The sequence below is a fragment of the Olea europaea genome, unplaced genomic scaffold (assembly GCF_002742605.1).
Source record: "Olea europaea var. sylvestris unplaced genomic scaffold, O_europaea_v1 scaffold1500, whole genome shotgun sequence".
Taxonomy (NCBI): domain Eukaryota; kingdom Viridiplantae; phylum Streptophyta; class Magnoliopsida; order Lamiales; family Oleaceae; genus Olea; species Olea europaea.
In genome coordinates, this window is record NW_019232571.1 from 117341 (window position 1) to 137637 (window position 20297).

The 20297-nt window shown below is 31.8% G+C and overlaps 1 protein-coding gene across 3 annotated transcripts; it reads right to left on the reverse strand.

The window, feature by feature from the left end:
• Positions 1–12183: 12183 nt before the first annotated feature.
• LOC111376395 (MDIS1-interacting receptor like kinase 2-like) lies at positions 12184–17978 on the reverse strand. Of its 3 annotated transcripts, none has more exons than XM_022999355.1 (4): positions 17800–17978; positions 16766–16840; positions 12832–16447; positions 12184–12752 (listed from the first exon to the last, which is right to left on the reverse strand). In XM_022999355.1, exons 3-4 carry the CDS (start codon positions 15584–15586, stop codon positions 12439–12441), a joined length of 3069 nt encoding a protein of 1022 aa, XP_022855123.1. In that variant the 5' UTR covers positions 15587–16447; positions 16766–16840; positions 17800–17978; the 3' UTR covers positions 12184–12438. The 3 variants fall into 3 exon arrangements, with proteins under 3 accessions (XP_022855123.1, XP_022855121.1, XP_022855124.1); XM_022999353.1 differs by lacking the exon at positions 17800–17978 and adding an exon at positions 16948–17252; XM_022999356.1 differs by lacking the exons at positions 16766–16840; positions 17800–17978 and having other exon boundaries at positions 12832–16739.
• Between the last annotated feature and the right edge of the window lie 2319 nt (positions 17979–20297).

The following is a 20297-nucleotide window of genomic DNA, read 5'->3' on the forward strand; positions in this document are numbered from 1 at the left end:
ACTGACACTCAGATAGTTATCCATGTGGAATCTCTTAGCGGGTCCCCAATGTTTCGTTCTATAACAAAACATCCACGTGTTCATTTAAGTGTCACCACATTTTAGCTCGTGAAGTCAGCTACTTACTTCACAAGTAAGAAATTCCACACGTGATGGTTTATCCGTAACAATGATGTCCGCATCTCGTTATTACTTACGACCATGGATTATTCAAGATCCAATCATATGTAATTTGTATCTCACAATCACAACTTCTTGTGATTAACAAATCACTTAAACTTGAATCTTCGGACTCTATTATTTAATATTATTTATCGAAAATATTAATTTAAATAAATAATAGATCTTACCAAATATAAATGCATTAAACATATTGGAAGTGTTTATAACCTTAATCGATTGGATCAAGGGCATAACACTTACACATACATGCGTCATTTCTGGGTTTCAATATTCCTTTTCTTAGGTATTCAATAAAATTGAATAATACAAAATTTTTTTCCATTTTTAATATCTGTTGATAAAAGTATCTCCATTCTTAACTTTTATTTTTGATCTTGAAATCATTATGAAATAGAAAATGAGAGGGAAAAAAATGAAAACTTATAGTAAAAATGTGTGTGTGTGCGTGTGTCTATGAAACATTTTTTGAAAGTTTGTAATCTGTTTTTAAAATGAAACTTTTTTAATTAAATCATCTTGAAAGTTTAAAATACATAAAACTATTGATAAATTATTATTTTTTGATTGATGAATAGTTGTTTTGAGGGCTGATCCACGCTCCTGAGTGGAATCTCACCAACTGTTCTTGACTAGACTCTTTTGAAATTTGCATTAACACCCACCATACCCAATGCGTGATGCATCGATTTCTACAATAATGGAGGCTAAATAGTCTATTATGGAAATAAATGGGATACTTTTGACAGCATCTTTAACTTTTCATATTGCTAAAGTATGCTCGTGACTCCATGGTGAATGATGCTTTTGTAGCCTTTGAAAAAGTGGAGCGCACAATAACCTTATGTTTTAGTTGCCCAATGAAACCTTGAGATATATTTGCTATGGCGTCTACAGTCATTCCCGTGGCGATATAAACAGCATGACAAACAACCATATTTTTAAGGAAATTGACAATTTGATATTCTATCATACCATCAAGTTTCCATTCAATGAGTCCATCACCATTACAAGAAAAATTGAGGTTTCTTCTTTTCCTCATATAACATATTAGGATGAGGGGAGCAAGAATAAAAATTTGGAAGTTTGGAATTTTGTCCTCTCAATTTATTGATAGAAGGTTCTTCATTTTCAATAAATTGAGCTTCGAGTTCATCTAAAACATCAATTGTATTAATGTTTTTGGATTATCCTAATATTGAAATTTGTTTTGCAAGTTCTTGTAAAATACTAGATTCTTCAGACCAAATCTCTTTACCCAATTTTGAAGTAAAATTTGAATTGATTGGTTTGAAAACTAGAGGTTGTTTCTCATCTTTTTTGGAGAGGAAACCTCAGAATCAAAGTTGGCTTCAATTCTAGACAATTGAGAACACACAGATTGAAGACCAATATAGTATAATTGTCTTGAGATTGAATATTTTTTATATCCATGGTTGTAGTGCCTCTTCCGGTCTATCAACATAAAGTTATTTGCTAAAAGATACAATAATTTCAGTGTTTACAGGAGAAACAACGATTCTTATATTGGAGGATGTTTAGATTGAAAATTTTGACCAGATGGAGTTTTCCATGTTTTTTTGTTAACATGGGTATTACAAGAATATGCATATCTATGCAAAGAATATGCGTAATTATGCATTTTTTAAATTTTAATATTATTTTAAATATTCTAAACTAATAAATAAATAACAAAAATATAATGATCAAATTCATAAATACTACAATTACTTGGTAATCAATTCATACAATTAGATTAAACACGAACATCAATTTTAAGAAAACACTAAATATTGTCTAACTTTTTGTCGTATTCCATTTCAAATTCTTCTTCATCCAAGTTATCTTTTGCTCCGATGTAAAATCATCTTAATTGGGCTTTCTTATTTTAACTCGAGAATTTCTATTACCTCTTGTAGATTGTACAATATCATTAGTAATCTCCTTCTCATCATCACAACTATCAACAATCCAAGATTGTTCTTAACTAGCATCACTTGCTATTAAAACTAGAGAAAGAAAGAAGACGGAGGAGGCTTGAACTCGACGTAGATACTTTGCAACTCCAAGAAAAAATTGTTTTAATTTTTGATTTTTTTTTAAAATGTTAAATCCCTACGTATTACTATATATAATTCATAGATTTGAGCGATTTGGATTAATTAGATAACTTTTGGTTTGATTTACTTTTTTAAAATGATAAAATTAGGTTGGACTTTGCTAGGCTATTTTTGACACATTTTTAATACAAATGCATGTGCATTTTCACAATATAGGATGGATTGCTTGCATTATCATGCGCACATCCCATATACGAGGTGTTTCGCAAATGCATCGAGTAAATGCGAATTTATATGAAACATATACATGCATTTTATAATGCTGATATAACATAAATTTGATAGCCAAAGCATCTTGACATTATTAAATTTTTTATAATTTTGTAAAAAAATAATAATTTTGTTATAAAAGTGAAGAAAAGGGAAGAGAACAGAGAAAAACTAATAGACTTGTGTGTGTTTTATTAAGAATCAAAGCCCCATATTTATAGGACAGAATCAAAGATACGACAGTAATAATTTCTAGGGTTGCAGGGGTATAATTGTCATTCACCTCTAAACCCTAATAAACTTACCTTTTACAACACTCCCTCTTGAATGACATATTATAAAATATGTCTCGTTAAAACCTTGTTTGATAAAAATCCAATGAAAAAAATCAAATGAAGAAAAAAGAGTACAGTGATTTTGGAGTACTAAAAATAAATGTTGCCTCATTAAATCCTTGCTAGGAAAACTCAGTGGAACAAAACCTAAGCGAAGGAAAAAGAGTATAGCTACTCCCTCTGATGTTGATCACTGAAGATGTTTGAGTCGATGCATTCCAATTTTATGAACTAATTTCTCGAATGTAAATGTTGGCAGTGTTTTTGTGAATAAATCGGCCACATTGCCACTTGAGAGAATTTGTTGGATGTCAATGTCGCCATTCTTCTGAAACTCATGCGTATGATAGAATTTTGGAGAAATATGCTTTGTCCTATCACCTTTGATATAGCCTCCTTTGAGTTGTGTAATACAAATTGCAATGTCTTCATACAAAATTGTTAGCTATCCTTTGTTGGAGTTAACCCACATGATACTTGGATATGATGGGTCATGTCCTCAACCATACACATTATTGGCTTCCTTCATGGATTACAATAATTTCAGATTGATTTGAAAATGTTGCTATCAAGAATTGCTTCATGGATTTTCATGATATAGTTGTTCCTCCACGTGTAAACACATCCTATTTGTGATTTAGCTTTATGTGGGTCAGAGAATTAACATGAATCTGTATATCCCACTAAAGCGGATTCTGACTTTCGAGAATAAAATAATTCCAAATCAATAGTACTCTTTAGGTAATGGAAAATATGTTTAACACCATTCCAATATTTTTGAATTGGTGTAGAGCTATATTTTGCAAAGAAATTTATAGAAAAAGTTATGTCAAGTCGACTGCAATATACAAGATAAGTTAATGCTCCAATTACACCAAGGTACAATACTTCAGGACCAAGAACCTTTTCTCCATCTTCAAGTGGACGAAATGGATCATTTTTCACATCAAATGATCGAATAACTATGGTGACACCAGTGGATGTGCATTATCCATATAAAAACGCTTTAAATTTTTTTATATACATAGATTAATGAACAAATAATTTTTTTGGGAAATGTTCAATTTGCAACCCAAGACAAAATTTGATTTTCCCAAATCTTTAATCTCAAATTCGTTTCTCAAATAACCAGCAACTTTGTTAAGTTTTTCAGAAGTTCCAATTAAATTTAAATCATCAACCATAATTGCAAATCCAATATTTATTTTCTTTATAAAAACATATGGATGGACATGGTCATTTTCATAGCATTCATTCAACAAATATTCGCTAAAGTGATTATATCACATGCGTCCAGATTGTTTTAATCAATATAATGATCTAAGAACATGATTCTCGAGCATGTATCATTTGAGTTATGCTTCAGACATATTAAAATTTTCAAATATTACATTAATAATCATGTCAGATCAGTTGACTATCACATATTTTAAATTTCATGTATTGTCAGGATAATATGATATAGATTCGTGATTTCATCCATGACGATCTTTGCGAAATTTACTATATTGAGAGTCGTGCATTACACAATACGACTTCATTTTTCTCATTTCCTTTTCGTATATATATATATCTTTAGATTTTCGGACTACATGTCCAAAAATCTCGTTGTTATCTAGTAAATTCAATTTAAGATTGCATCTTTTTTTATTTGGCCAAACATTATTTTGATTGATATATTTCGACGCATTTATTTCAATTCCTTGCGATTCACATATGATACTGTGTATTATGTACAAAATTGTTGTTAACAATTTTTTCTTTTCTCGTTCGATTCTATTTCTTTTCCCATAGTGACATAACTTATTTAGATATCTCAATTTTCAACATATCAAGTGCCTTTTCTGGGGTTTTATAATTTGTTATGTCTCAATACTCATTAAGAGTATATGCCTCCTTAATGAAACCATTTTTGCTAATTGCTCCAATTTCATTTGAAGATTTTTGTATTAGAATCGAACACCATCACGCTTCAGGTGTGTGATAGATATATCAAATATAATGCTAACAAATTGTTCACTAAGACATCAATTCGTATTGGAGCATTAAAAATTGGTGCATGAGATATTATTGATCTCTTTAACTAATAAATATATCTAAATAAATTATCTCTCGAATTTCTAGTTCGAATGATATTTAGCGATGATTTAGATAATGGTGCATCTATACATTATTTTCAACTTCTTAATTCCTTCCCTAATGCTGAGAGAATTGTCCAATCAAATTGAGAATCATTTTTTCAGTATTATAAAATATCCTCCATTTGAAATAATAGTTCAAATTACGCACTTATTCTCAGCATTCTTTATTTTACATCTCAGTGTATTGTGGTGTTCAATTTACATATACTACACCATCAAAAATAATGAAATGAAAAAATTAGGATCTGTTCATAAACTGATTATAATATGGAGAACTGTGATTTTGGCATGATGATTAATAGAATTCCCTAAATAAAAATAGAAAATACTTTATTCTCAATTAAAATAACTAGAGACATTTAACAAACAATAGTGTTAAATAATTTATCGACGTCTCAACTAACACTCATTAAAATGTTGAGATTTATGCCCACTAGCATTAATAAGACATAGTCTTGATTATATAATCTGAAAATTATACTCATAACTTGAGCAATAATTTTGCAAAATTTTAGGTTGCGAATACTATGTAATCATCTAATATTTGTGTCAAATCTATTACATACAAATAATATTTAGATGGTTAACATGGTGGGCGACAGGGCCCCATATATCACCCTAAATAATTTTCAGAAATATATGGAATTTAATCCCTATTTTAGCTATCGATGTTCAATGATCAATTGTCGATAAAGAGAACAAATAATATATAGAAATTCATTGGATTGAAAAATCTTCTAATTCTTCATTTAATATCCATTAAGAAATTTTAATTTCACATCATTATTGATTCAGTGATGGTCCAACAGGTCATGCCAAATAATAAAATCAAATTGAACTTCTAATTCAATATAAATTATAATTCAATTATTTAATCTCGAAGAATATGATTAAATATTATATAATCATATATCATTCAAGTAATCAAACTAATCAATGTTCTAACGATATTAGTTATGTGTTTTCCTTAAGGGATAAATATGAATTCAAAATAATATATATTTTTGAAACATGTGTTGCTTTAAAAGGACGTTAAATATTTTTTATTATTATTGCTCATTCAAAAGCAATATATCAATATTTTTCTAGAATATTGAAAATTATAATTCAAACTCTTCGGGAGTAATCAAATATTATTATAATAAATTATACAATAATTTACTTTTCGAGTGTAAAAATATAATTTACATTAGATTATATGTAATTATATTTTTCGAGAGCAAGTAAAATCTAACTAGATTATTAATGAAAATTATAATGTACTATTTTGATACCACACTATATTTTACTATTACTTCTTCAAAAACAATTTCAAGAACAATAGATCAATATTCTTCTGAAATAAAAAAAATTTTAATGTCATGCTCTTCAGGAGCAATAACATATTAATGTTAATAGTAATAATTATGTAAGAATTTACTCTTCAAAAGTAAAAACATAATTTTATGTTAAATATTATATCATTATGCTCTTCAAGAGCAATAAAATCTGATCAAAATATCAATATCTAAATACGTATGTAGAAAAATAGAAACGTATAATCTTCAAGAGCATATATACAATATTCTTCTGGAATATTGGCATTAACGATTCATTCTACCTTTCGAGTTAAATAATAAAATTTATGTCCTACATGAGTAACAATGAAATATTCTTCTTGAATATTTATATAATGTGTGTTGCATTTCTTCGAGAACATCAACATTATATTCGTTTAAAATAATTATAATTTAAATTATACTTTTTCAAAAGCATTGAGTCAATATTATTTTGGAATATTGAACTTGTAATATCATGCTCTTTATAAGCAAGTAATATTTTTTTAGAATATTAATAATATTGTGCTATTTCAGGAGCAACAACGAACTATTTATAATAGATAGATATACAATTAATATTCTTCTAGAATATTAATTATAATGTTGTGCTACTTTTGGAAGAACAAGATAATAAATTCTTAATTTGAAGTTCATAGAATAATATCTAAAAATATTTAATTGCTATATAGACATGATATGAATTCATGTGGAAAAAATAATTACCAAAAATGCATTAGGAAAAATAATCTCCATACATTGAAGTTAACAAAATCAGCTAAATCTTTTACCAACATGCAAAAAGATACTAAACATGCACATGAATTCCACATATACAAAAATCAAAAGTAGAACTAATGTGTAACAGATTCAAAAGACAGAATTAATACGTGAATAATATGTAATAAAATTGATTGTGTATGAATCCAAAGACATGAATTAATATGTGTACAAATTACACATACAAACGTGAATTTGAATTAATATGCATGCCGATAAAAAGTAGAGAAGAAGAAGCAACCTCGTTATGATGCATATGTATATTGAAATATTTCACATGCTACCAAATTAATTTTGATACACGTGATAAATATTCAGGCCTAAAAAATTATTACATTCACTAAACTTTGAAAAATTAAGCTATCGTGCTGATAACGTGTTACAAAAGTGAAGAAAAGAGAAGAGAACATAGAAAAGCCAATAAACTTGTGTGTGTTTTATTAAGAACCAAAGCCCTATATTTATAAGATAGAATTAGGGATACAACAGTAATAATTTCTAAGACTGCATGGGTATAATCGTCATTTACCTCTAAACCCTAATAAACTTACTTTTTACAACAAGTTTATAGAATTGCACCCTCTATTTTTTCTTTGCCATGCGGTAGATTCTGATTGTCGTGGATAATGAAGCGGTCAGGTATATTCCTAAAAAGTCAGTTGTCATTCAAACAAAGTACCAAAACTGTAATAAGCTTCCCAATTTCCTTAGGGATCTTCCCATATAACTTGTTTAAAGAAAGATCAAGTAGCCGAAGTTAAATTAAATTTCCAAATTCTAGAAGAATGCCTCCTGTTAGGTTGTTCTTTGTAATTTTCTGACTTAGTAGCTGCTTGCTACTACACCATGTGTCAAAGAGTTCACCATAGAATTTGTTCTTACTTAGATCCATTGTTAAGTTCGATTGAGACCCAAATTCTATTGGGAGTTCTATTCGAAATTGGTAGTATGTCTTGAAGAAATCTTGAAGAAGTCAAAGACATATTTGACAATTTTTGGACTCCTATTTTAACTCCAATGCTTTGATATTGATTTTACCTATTGTAATATGACTTCAACTAGTGTTAAACTTTTCATGTTTAATTTTCCTAGTGTGTTAGAGACTCTTGTATTATAAAGATGTGGTGTATTACACCTATTTATTTGATCGATTCACGTATTAATCTAGGGGGATCAAGGTTAATAGAGAGAGACTCACAAATAGAGATATCGAGGGAGAGTCTTGTGAGATCCTACATAACATATTATAACTCCTTACTTTTGATATATTGAATTCTCCATCTCTGCTTGTGGTTTTTCTAGTCTTGGATTTTCGCGTGAGTCTTGTGTTCTTATGTCTGGGTTTATTTTCTTCTTGCCCATTATCTTGTCTTTAACATTCATGACAATTGACTCAATTTCTAACAAGTGGTATAAGAGCAAAATTGGTAATGCTTTATTTCTTACATGTGGAATCAAAGCTAAGGTTCGGTAGTTCATGTGAGAGCCAGCTAGGTTTGTATTAGAGCAAGGTTTGAGCAACTTAGAATGAGGTTCGATTGTTTCAAGACTACAAGTATGAATTTTATATTATTCTTTTGGATTGCAACATTAGATTTTCGTTACGGTAGATGTTTATTAGGACGCAGGAGGAGAAGCAACATCAGGATCGTGTTTTGATAAAGGAGCAGATAAGGTCCCAGTTATATGTTTTGAAAGGTTCAATGATCACGTCTGACGTAGTTGACCCTAAATTGAAGAAAAGCGATATGAGACCTCAAGAGGTGTTCGGTGAGGCTGATTTTTTTGCTTATGGATTGATAAGCGTCAACTTAGATGGAGTCGATTTTTGGCCAGGTTGCTAATAGTGGTAATTCAAGTAAATTTGGTATTGAAGAACCTGATACTAGCTTAGGTGGAGTTAGTTGTGATTTTGTTGGTCGTGGTAATAATTCAAAATAAATTTGATACTTAAGGTAATTCTGTAGATAAATAGTGCTTGGATTCAGTTGGTAAATGCTGAGTTTATCCTAAATTGGCTTTGTAGACGAGATGGAGTAATTTGGGAGTGTTTTGTTTGGAGAAATTTTGTTGGAGTTTAAGAGTTAAGTTTTATTCATTGGAGTGAAATTCGTTTCTAGGTGAAAATTTTTTGAAGCTTTTTTCATTGCAGTGGAATTCGTGTAAAGTTAGAGATTTGTTAGAGTTCAGTAGTGATCCAAATTCTATTGAGAGTTGATAGTATGCCTTGAAGAAGTCAAAGTTGTATTTGGCAATATTTAGACTCCTATCTCAACTCCAATACTCATCTATTGAATTTACCTATTATAATAGGACTTCACCTTGTTTTAGACTTTCATGTTTAATTCTCCTAGTATGTTAGGGATTTTTGTATTATAAATGTGGTGTATTATACATATTTATTTGATCGACTTAGATAGTGATCTAGGGGATTTAGGTTAATAGTGAGACTCTTCAATAGAGATTTAGAGGGAAAGTCTAGTAAGATCCCAAATTACATATTGTAACTCCTTAGTTTTGATATAGTGGATTTTTCACCTTTGTCTATGATTTTACCACATGTAGGGTTTCTCCGTAAATCTTGTGTTCTTGTATTTGTGTTTATTTTCATCTAGCCCATTATCTAATCTTTAATATTTATAACAATTGATTCAATTTCTAACATCCAAGAATGTCAAATTTGGCTAGACCCCAAATTCTTCGGACATATTCTCAGAAAACTGGTTGTGTTCAAATCGCACTTTGAAAGACTGGAGCAGTTTTTTCAGCTTTGAGCGATTGGACCAAAAAATATATTAGAACGCACGGAATCTTTCTAGCACTTCACCAACACATAACTCTGGAAAATGACCAGATAATCAATTTCTTTACAATGTCAGCCTAAGTAGTTTCTTCAATTTTCCCTATTCACTTGTAATCGAGCCAAAAAGTTTGTTGTGAGATAGGGACGAAATATAAATGGCCCAAATGTAAGCTTAGATTAAATTATACAATATAGAGATTTTTACTATGCATATTTAACTCGACATACTATTGGATTGAGCCTAGACGCCGAGTTGAAATGTTCTTTATTAATAAGTACATCTTTGGGTAAATTAACTGAAAGACAATAATTGAATAAAATAATGAAAATTTAGTAACCTTATGGAACCAATTTAAGGCTTAAATGAGTTAATTGGAATAAATAAGGGATCCCAATAGTTAATTGGTATAAATTATACCTAATTAGACGTCATAAAATTCAGGATTCAAGATTTTTGCCTTATTACACTTCCTTGGTAAATTAAGTCGATACTTTCTTCCCTGCCTAATGTCGGACTGTTCACCAATTGGGATTTAAATGTACTAATTTCAATAAGGTATAATATTATGCTTTACTTTGATAAATGATTGACTTTGTGCTTACTGCAATTTTGGTGGAATTATATGAATTGTGGTCTATTGGAAATATTCATACAGACACACATGCTTATCTGTTATATCGTCTAAGTATTCGAAGTTGAATAATTTTATTTCCGCAAAAACAAAAGGGGTTAATTGAACGAAAGTTGTATATTTATTTATTTATATAAAATTTAAAATATGTACAAGGTATGATCAAGACCTAAGTCTGTCTTTTTCACTGGAAATTTGGTTCGAAAAATTTGAGTCTTCAATCACGAGTCATCTCTTTTATACATTGTTCATTGAGCCGGCCTTCTATTTTGTTACTAAACATTGTTCTTAGTTCGATGGTTGCAATTAAGAAATTAATTGAATGTGTTAATTTTAGAAAGAAAAGTATTATCTTGCACCTTTCTTGCTCTCTTTCGTGCCCCATCTCACATCCATTGATAACATCTTAAAAGACTTTTTTTTTTCTCTTAAAAATTCTACCATTTAGCACTTCGTTCAGTTGATAGGGCTCTAGCAGTTGTTTCAACTTCTAAAATTGTATATGAGCTTTAGCACGTTTGTTTAGAGGTAATTATTAATGGCAACCATAATGAAAATTTTATCTTAAAAGAATAAGGATATGGATTGACTTTTAGGATAAATATTGTTGAAATTTTAAATGAATATTAATGACCTAGGATGATTGGCATGTAGACTTCATGGGAGGCTAAGGACATCACCACTTGTCATTCCAAAAGTAAATTGTTAAGTGAGTTGCAAATAATAGAAATGAATGAAAAAGTGAATATATATTGTGATACTTTTACTTCATTGTAATTCATAAGCATGCATCATATGTGTGGGATTTGCTTACTCAGCATTAGACCATTCCACTTATCCCTCCCAATTTTCAGATGATAAAGGCAAGATGATTCGAGACGACAATTTGTGGTGAGACAAAATCAATACTAATATAATTTAAATATTGATTTCATTTTGAAATAAAGTTAAGTTTTAATTAATTTTCTTATATTTCATTAAGTACAAATTATTTTCATAAATAAAGTTATTGATGTTAATCACGTTATAGAAAAATTAAATCTCCCTTTCGCATTTATGATTTTAAGAGAAAACTATATGATAATACTTTCAAATTTAGGCATTTAGATTTGGAGGTGTTGCAACACGTGTCAGCAAGTTAGTGTCCATGTCAACCAGTACAAGATTGATGAAATTTCCAATTTTAGTACGAACTGATCCAAAATGCTGATTGATGCTTAGATTCACATAAGCAGGTTTTGGAGAGATGAGAATGGAAATTTACAGTTGGTGGCATGAATACCTGCATTTGTGTTAAGGGATAAAATTTTCACATTGGTTAAATATCGAAATATTGACCAACTTAAAAATATTTTAGACTACTCCTCTTAATAAGGTTGACATTTTAAGATGGAACCTCAAGTTTTAACAATTTGTGAGCTTCAACTATGAACACTTCCATAGATTCAAGAAACTTCACACCAATTGCAAGGACTAGTAGTTGCTATTGGATGGCTTGAAAAATTGGTGGAATTATGGGGATCAAAGTCCATGAATTGTAGAAATTTTCAAAACTCATTTTCCGTTTCATAGAGCAATTGCTTCAACAGCAAAGGTAGAAGCAAAAGCAAAAGCAAGTCTAGGATAAATAAAAGAGAAAAGTAATGACGATATCACAAACTCGATATCATCTATACGACGTGATGAATCATATATCAAAGGATAGAAATCTTTCCACATCTTAAAACAATTTAAAGCCTTGCTGCAAGGTAGTCTTGCCATATCCACTAGTTTAGTTACAACACAACAATATTCATAGCAAACCTTAAACAATGAAAAGTTTGATGCGTAGTTTTATTGGAACTAGCGAAAATCCATCGAAGGAACAAAAATACATAAAAACAATTGGCATCATTTGCAAACTTTCATAAAATTCATGCTTTTAAGAAATCACTGAGATGGTGGTGGATGCACTAAGCATATCAGAAACAACGTGCATGGTTGGACGAAATTGTGGATTGGAGTGAATGCATTTAGTCGCAAGTTTAACAATGAACATCAAAATCTCCTCTTCTTTGGGGTTGGGATACAGAATGCGCGGATCCAAAAAATCCTTAAACTGTAATTCTCCATGTGATGAAGTTGTAACATTTATGAGACTGTCACCTAGATGATTTCCTTTGATCACTTCGAAAGCCAACACTCCAAAGCTATACACATCACACTTTTCTGTCACTTTCATTGTGTAAGCAAGCTCTGCCAAAGGTCAGTGAACAAATATAATTAAAATCATGTATGAACAATCTGTGAATGAAATATAAGAAAAAAATATTACCTGGTGCAACATAACCATATGTGCCTGCAAGAGCGCTCAAATTTGATGAGTCGCATTTCAAAAACTTAGCAGTACCAAAATCCGAAATATGAGCCTCGTAATCTATATCAAGCAAAATGTTGTTGCTCGATATATCTCGATGAACAATTGGAGGAGAACAACTATGATGCATGTAAGACAAAGCATAAGCCACACCCCGCAAGATATTTACCCTTCTAGGCCAATCCAATATCTTAGCTTCTTCATCTATACTTAGAATTTTGGCCAGACTACCTTTGTCAAAGTATTGATAGACCAAAAATGAGTATTGTGCATTTGAGCAGAAACCATAAAGTTTCACAATGTTCCGGTGCTTGATTCCTGTCAGTGCTCTTATTTCACTTAAGAAAGCTCTACGATTTGCCATTTCCGACAAGGAATGAATTGTTTTCACTGCTACTGTATCTTGTGATGGAAGCTTTGCCTTGTAAACCCTTCCACATCCACCCTCTCCAATGCAAAATGCTGCATCAAATTCGTTGGTGGCCTCTAATATGCCTTTATACATGACCACTCCATCGAAAGATGATATGGAAAGCAAATCATCTTCTGCATCTCTTGAATTCCTCTTTCTGCGTTCGTACATGATCAGGATGCCAACGAGTGCAAATAGAAGTAGAGGTGCCCCAATAAGAGGAATTGCAACTATCAAAATGAGTTTGTGACCTTTCCCTATCTTGTGGTTTTTAATAGGAGGAACTTTGCATGGTTGCAATCCTGCAATATTACCGCACAATCCTTTATTCCCTCGTAGTTTTTCTATAGACACATTCTGAAAGGGCTTGCCATTAGGAATGTGGCCCTCCAACTCATTATAGGATATATCGATGTCCACCGAGCCAGGCAATTTTTGAAAACTCTCAGGAATGAATCCAGAGAGGCGATTGTGCGAGAGGTTTAACATTCCCAAACTTGACAAAAATCCTATTTCATATGGTATTTCTCCAGTAAGTGAATTACTGCTCATATCCAATGCAGCCAAATGAGTTAACTTACCAATCTGAACAGGGATTGTTTGGCTTAAAAAATTGTAGCTCAAATTCAAGTGAAACAACTGCTCAGAATTTGGAAAATTTTTAGGTATTGGACCTGTCAGTCTGTTTCTCGAAAGGTCTAGGTAATTTAAGCTTGAAAATGATCCCAATTCGTGAGGTATATTCCCAGAAAGTCGATTGTCGTTCAGATCAATTTTCAGAAGTAAAACTAACTTCCCAATTTCCTTTGGAATCTCCCCACATAACTGGTTTGAAGAAAGATTGAGTATTTGTATTTGATTTAAATTTCCAAAATCTGGAGGAATGCTCCCTGAAAGGTTGTTCTTCGCTATTTTCAGTGTTTCTAGTCGTTTGCTACTACCCCAATTGTCAGAGAGTTCACCATAAAATTTATTGTCACTTAGATCCATGAACGTCAAATTTGGATAGACACCGAATTCTTTGGACAGATTCCCAGAAAACTTGTTGTGATCAAATCGGGCTCTGGTCAAACTGGAACAAGTTTTCAAGCTTTCAGGGATTGGACCTGAAAGTCTATTGTTACTCAAAGTAAAACGTTTTATTAACCCACCACTGCATAACTCAGGCAAATGACCAGAAAACTGATTTTCATCCATTTCTAGGAAGACAAGTTTCTTCAGTTTTCCTAGTTCACTTGGAATGGGACCGGAAAGTTGGTTCTGACGAAGGAACACATATTCTAAATTGCTCAGGTCACCTAATGAAGCAGGGATGGGTCCAGTCAATTTATTTTCACTCAATTCTAGGTCACTTAGAGATTTCAGATTTCCCAACTCTCTTGGGATGGGACCAGAAAGGTTATTAGCATAGAGGTGCAGAGTGATTAGACCTGTAGCTTCGCCTAAAGAGGCTGGGATCAAACCAGTTAGATTATTATTGGCTAAGCTCAGGATTTCAAGTGACTTTAACTTTCCCAACTCAGGAGGGATTGAACCAGAAAGTTGATTTTCGAAAAGATCAAAAATTTGCAGTTTATTCAAGTTCCCTAGAGTGGGAGGTATGGGGCCCGTCAGCATGTTAGTGTACATGAAAACCTCTACAAGATTGATGAGATTTCCCATTTCAGGGGGCATAAATCCAGAAAGAGAATTATTATAAAGATACAAAAAGGTCAAGTTTCTCAAATTGCCAAAAGAAACGGGAATTGAACCATCAAATTTGTTACTGTACAATGCAAGCTCACTTAGAGACACTAGTTGGCCTATTTCAGAAGGAATCGAGCCATTAAATTGATTTTCAACCAAATGAAGAGTTCGAAGACTAGTTAGTCGGCCTATTTCTGATGGGATGGTTCCTGTAAGCTGATTTTTGGATATATCAAGATAGACGAGTTTTGAGAGTTTACCTATTTGAGGTGGAATGGTGCCAAAAAGTCGGTTGATGAAGAAATCGATAGAAGCAAGATTTGGGAGAGACGAGAACGGAAACTTATAGAGGGTGGCATTAATATTTGCATTTGTGAGGTTCAAGCTGTTGACACTTCCGTCAATGCTGCAAAAAACTCCAAACCAATTGCAAGGACTACCACTTGCTTTTGGATGAGTCCACGAAGTTAGAATGGAATTGTTCTCTTTTTTGAAAGTGGCTTTCCATATCAGTAGAGCATTTGCTTCTGCAAAAGAAGCAGAAGCAGGTTTAAGACAAACAAAGAAGAGAAAAGGTAGGAACAAGAAAAATGTAAAAATGGGGTACTTCAACATGTTTAGTAAACTGGGATTTAGTCTGTGTTTGGATTATTTTAGATGCTATGAAACTGTAATTTATAGATGCAAGTAATGGGGTAGAATTTCAAGTCCACTCCCTAAGTCCATTCTTGCTGGAAGACAGCATTCTATTACCAAAGACTTTTGGAGTGTTAAGAACCTCTGAAGTCATTGTCTGTCTTCAATGAGCAGAGAAAAAAAATGCAAATCCAGGTCTTTATCGGTTATTTTTGTCAAAATTGGCAGCAACTCATTTATTTCGTCTAAAACAATGAAAAAGAAAGTTAGCTACTTCATATTGTTTATAGTTCTCACCATTAGGGTCATTAGATGTTCCTGCAACCTCAAAACGTAACAGAACCTCAGCCAAATAATTATCACCAATTTATTTATTTATTTTTAACTCGAGATTTCTTTGGAGGAGATTGAATTCCAAGTTTGGTCATAATATCATTTTCTACATGACAGGAAAAAGAAAAAGAAGCTGTTTTTGAGCCCCTGTTTGGACTCCATTAAAATGACGGTAGTTTTTTGTAGAGAAAAACTCCGTACATCTATACAGGGCAATCAAACAAGAAGGAAAAAGTTATTTAAAATACCCCGAAAAATCCTTATAAAAAGAAAGCTATCGTACATCCCGTGAAAGTGGCAATCGGCAAGCGAGGGTCACTTGTGGGAAACGGAATAGAGGATGACTGAATCATACTGCAATTTCATCCCTACAAGAGGCAATCAAACAGGAAATGAACAAAGCACTTCAACAGTTACCAAACCATTCATCAAAACCAGCAGCATCAGTTTCTATATCTACGAGCAAGAAGAGCTATCACTTCCCAGCTACAGCCACGACCTCATGTGCTGTAACATAATGCAACCGACATCAGCTTATTGCTACGCATCCTATTGCAAAGGCTAGATCACTACTGTTGAATGTTAACAAATCATCAAATATAAATCAAGTCTCATTTCCTTTGTATTTTAATCGGAGATCTAAATAGCAATTTAATCAAGTAAAAGATGGATTTTTCTTCCTAACCAATTAAGTACACGTGTGATTGGACTATTTTAAATAATGGAACGTTTTCTTCTCTTTTTAAAAGGCGCAATTTTTAAATCAACGTACGTTTATTACAATTTACCATATTCGCGAATGACAGCTGAACCTTGTGCATTTACCTTTGGTCTCTTGGAATGAAAAACGTAAACAAATTTTCCATATTGAATATGGAAACAAGTCATCAGCAGTTGTACCTAAAAATAAGCCAACAAAAACCAAATAAAAAATTAAACGTCTCCTTCAATTAGCAACAAAAATTCACACAATGGGTGAAATAAGGGTAAAGGGGAGATGTACTTACGGAAAAACATGTCTCCTTCAATTACTGTTTTGGACTTTTGGCCATTGCAGGAAACCATGTTCAGACTATAAAATGAAGGAAATAACTGCCAGTGGCATAGTCAGATCCAAGGGAGAAAATGGAGCATCAGAATCTGAGGATACTGAGCAGAACTCGGCGAACAAACAGGATTATGAACGTACCAGGTATTTGTTTAATATTCTCCGGTTAACCTTAATTTTATTATACAATTCCATATTATGAGTTTGGAACATTTATTACCTACCTTATGATGGGTTGAATTGTTATTACTTATTAGCAAGCATTCGCGGGAATCAGTCACAATTCTTTTGGTGAATAAGAAATAGTTTCTCCCAAGAAGCCAACTAGTCTGACTAAGTGGCAAAGCAGCGGGAGTTAAGTGGAAATCTGGAAAGTGAGTCTGAGGCAATGTTGAAGAAACAAATTTCCGACAGCAAGAGGAAGGAGCTCGGTGGACATGATATTTTTGCCCTACGACCTGAAATTCAATCACTCACCTTGTCTGCTTGCGCTTTAGATTCCCTGACTTTTAATAAACAATTCTTATTTCTTCTTAACATAGATTAGGTCGAAAATATATTGAATGTTAAAATTCTAATAAAAAAAAAAAATTGTTTATTTTTTTTATTTTTTATTTTTTTTAAACTTGCGGAGCTCCCTTGTTTTTGTAAATAATTTTAAAACTTCAAAAATAAGTTAGAAATTTATCGGAGGAAAAATAGTACAACAAACAACTTTTAAATAAAATAATTTTTGAAATCAGAATTTACATTTCAGTATTAAAAAATTCACACAATGGGTGAAATAAGGGTAAAGGGGAGATGTACTTACGGAAAAACATGTCTCCTTCAATTACTGTTTTGGGCTTTTGGCCATTGCAGGAAACCATGTTCAGACTATAAAATGAAGGAAATAACTGCCAGTGGCATATTCAGATCCAAGGGAGAAAATGGAGCATCAGAAGCTGAGGATACTGAGCAGAACTCGGCGAACAAACAGGATTATGAACGTACCAGGTATTTGTTTAATGTTCTCCGGTTAACCTTAATTTTATTATACAATTCTATATTATGAGTTTGGAAGATTTATTACCTACCTTATGATGGGTTGAATTGTTATTACTTATTAGCAAGCATTCGCGGGAATCAGTCACAATTCTTTTGGTGAAGAAGAAACAGTTTTTCCCGAGAAGCCAACTAGTCTGACTAAGTGGCAAAGCAGCGGGAGTTAAGTGGAAATCCGGAAAGTGAGTCTGAGGCAATGTTGAAGAAACAAATTTCCGATGGCAAGAGGAAGGAGCTCGGTGGACATGATATTTTTGCCCCACGACCTGAAATTCAATCACTCACCTTGTCTGCCTGCGCTTTAGATTCCCTGACTTTTAATAAACAATTCTTATTCCTTCTTAACATAGATTAGGTCGAAAATATATTGACTGTTAAAATTCTAATAAAAAAAAAAAAATTTGTTTATTTTGTTTATTTTTTATTTTTTTTAAACTTGCGGAGCTCCCTTGTTTTTGTAAATAATTTTAAAACTTCAAAAATAAGTTACAAATTTATCGGAGGAAAAATAGTACAACAAACAACTTTTAAATAAAATAATTTTTGAAATCAGAATTTACATTTCAGTATTAAATATTTTCAAAATAAATATTTTTAGAAATTTTTCAGACATTAAATTTCATTACAAATTTAAACTTCAGGGTTAAATATTTTTGAAATAAATGTAGGTTAGGTAGACATTAAAAGAAAACGGAAAGTGAAATAGAAAAAGAGAGAACCATAAATGCGGTTCTCTAAATTTAAAATGTTGAAAATGGAAAATAGAGAACCACACATGCGGTTTCTCTTTGATATTTTTGCATTAGAAGAAAATGGAAAAGAAAGAACCACACATGCAAATCTCTATCGTATTTTTCAATTAAAGAAAATGGAGAAGAAAGAACCACACATGCGAATCTCCGTCGTATTTTTCAATTAAAAGAAAATGAAAGTAAAATAAAATTTTTATTACCTGTGACGCTCCCTTGTTTTTATAAATAAATTAAATACTTTGGAAATAAATTATTAGAAATTTATCGAACCAGAAAGTTTGTTGCGAGGTAGGGACGAAAAATATAAATGGCTCAATTCACCTAAGGAAGTTGGGATGGGACCTGGGAGATTATTTCTCCTCAAGTTTAGTCCCTAACTCTAAAGAAATTGAAACAGAAACTTTATTATCAAAGATGCTTAGAATAATTGCATGCGTTGCTTCTCCTAACGAAGCTGGAATTGGATCTATAAGATTATTTGTCCCTAAACTTAGGCTCTGAAGTGATTTTAGCTTTTTTCTAGCTCAGAGGGAATTGAACCATAAAGTTGATTTTTGAAAAGGTGCAAAACTTGAAGCTGATTCAAGTTTCAGACAGTCGGGGATATGGCAGCTATAACGCAACATACTTGTTTTCGGTGATTATCATATCTACCTGGATTAATTTTATTTATGTTACATTTATTGTTTCATTAGTATAATTATTTTCATCGTGACTTATAATTATCTATTTTATGGAGGAATGTTCTTTGGACGCCCTAAACAACCAACGTGTCTATTAATTTAAGTTTAATAAATTTATAGTTATAGTAAGCTTAGATTAAATTATACAATATATCGTTTTTACCATGCACTTTTAACTTGACTTACTTTTAGATTGAGCCTAGACGCCAAGTTGAAAATTTCTTTATTAATAAGTACATTTGTGGGTAAATTAATTGAAAGATAATAATTGAATAAAATGATGAGAATTTAGTAAGCTAATGGAACCAATTTAAGGCTTAAATAAGTTAATAGGAATAAATAAAAGATCCCAATAGTTAATTGGTACACATTATACCTAATTAGATGTCATTAAATTTAGGAGTCAAGATTTTTGCCTTATTACACTTTCTTGGTAAATTAAGTCGATACTTTCTTCCCTGCCTAATATCGGACTGTTGGCCGCCATTTGGGATTTGAATAGACTGCTTTCAATATGGTATGATTATGATTTACTTTGAATAATGGTTGACTTTGTGTTTACTGCAATTTTGGAGGAATAATATGAGTTGTGGTCTACTGAAAATTTTCATACAGACACGCAAGTGACAGTGGACATATACACACACACCCATATGCTTCATTACGTTGTTCATTACACCGGCCTTCTATTTTGTTACTAAACATTGTTCTTAGTTCGATGGTTGTAAGAAATTAATTGAATGTGTTAATTTTAGAAAGAAAAGTAATACATCTTGCACCTTTCTTGCTCTCTTTCGTCCCCCACCCCCCTCTCACATCCATTGATAACA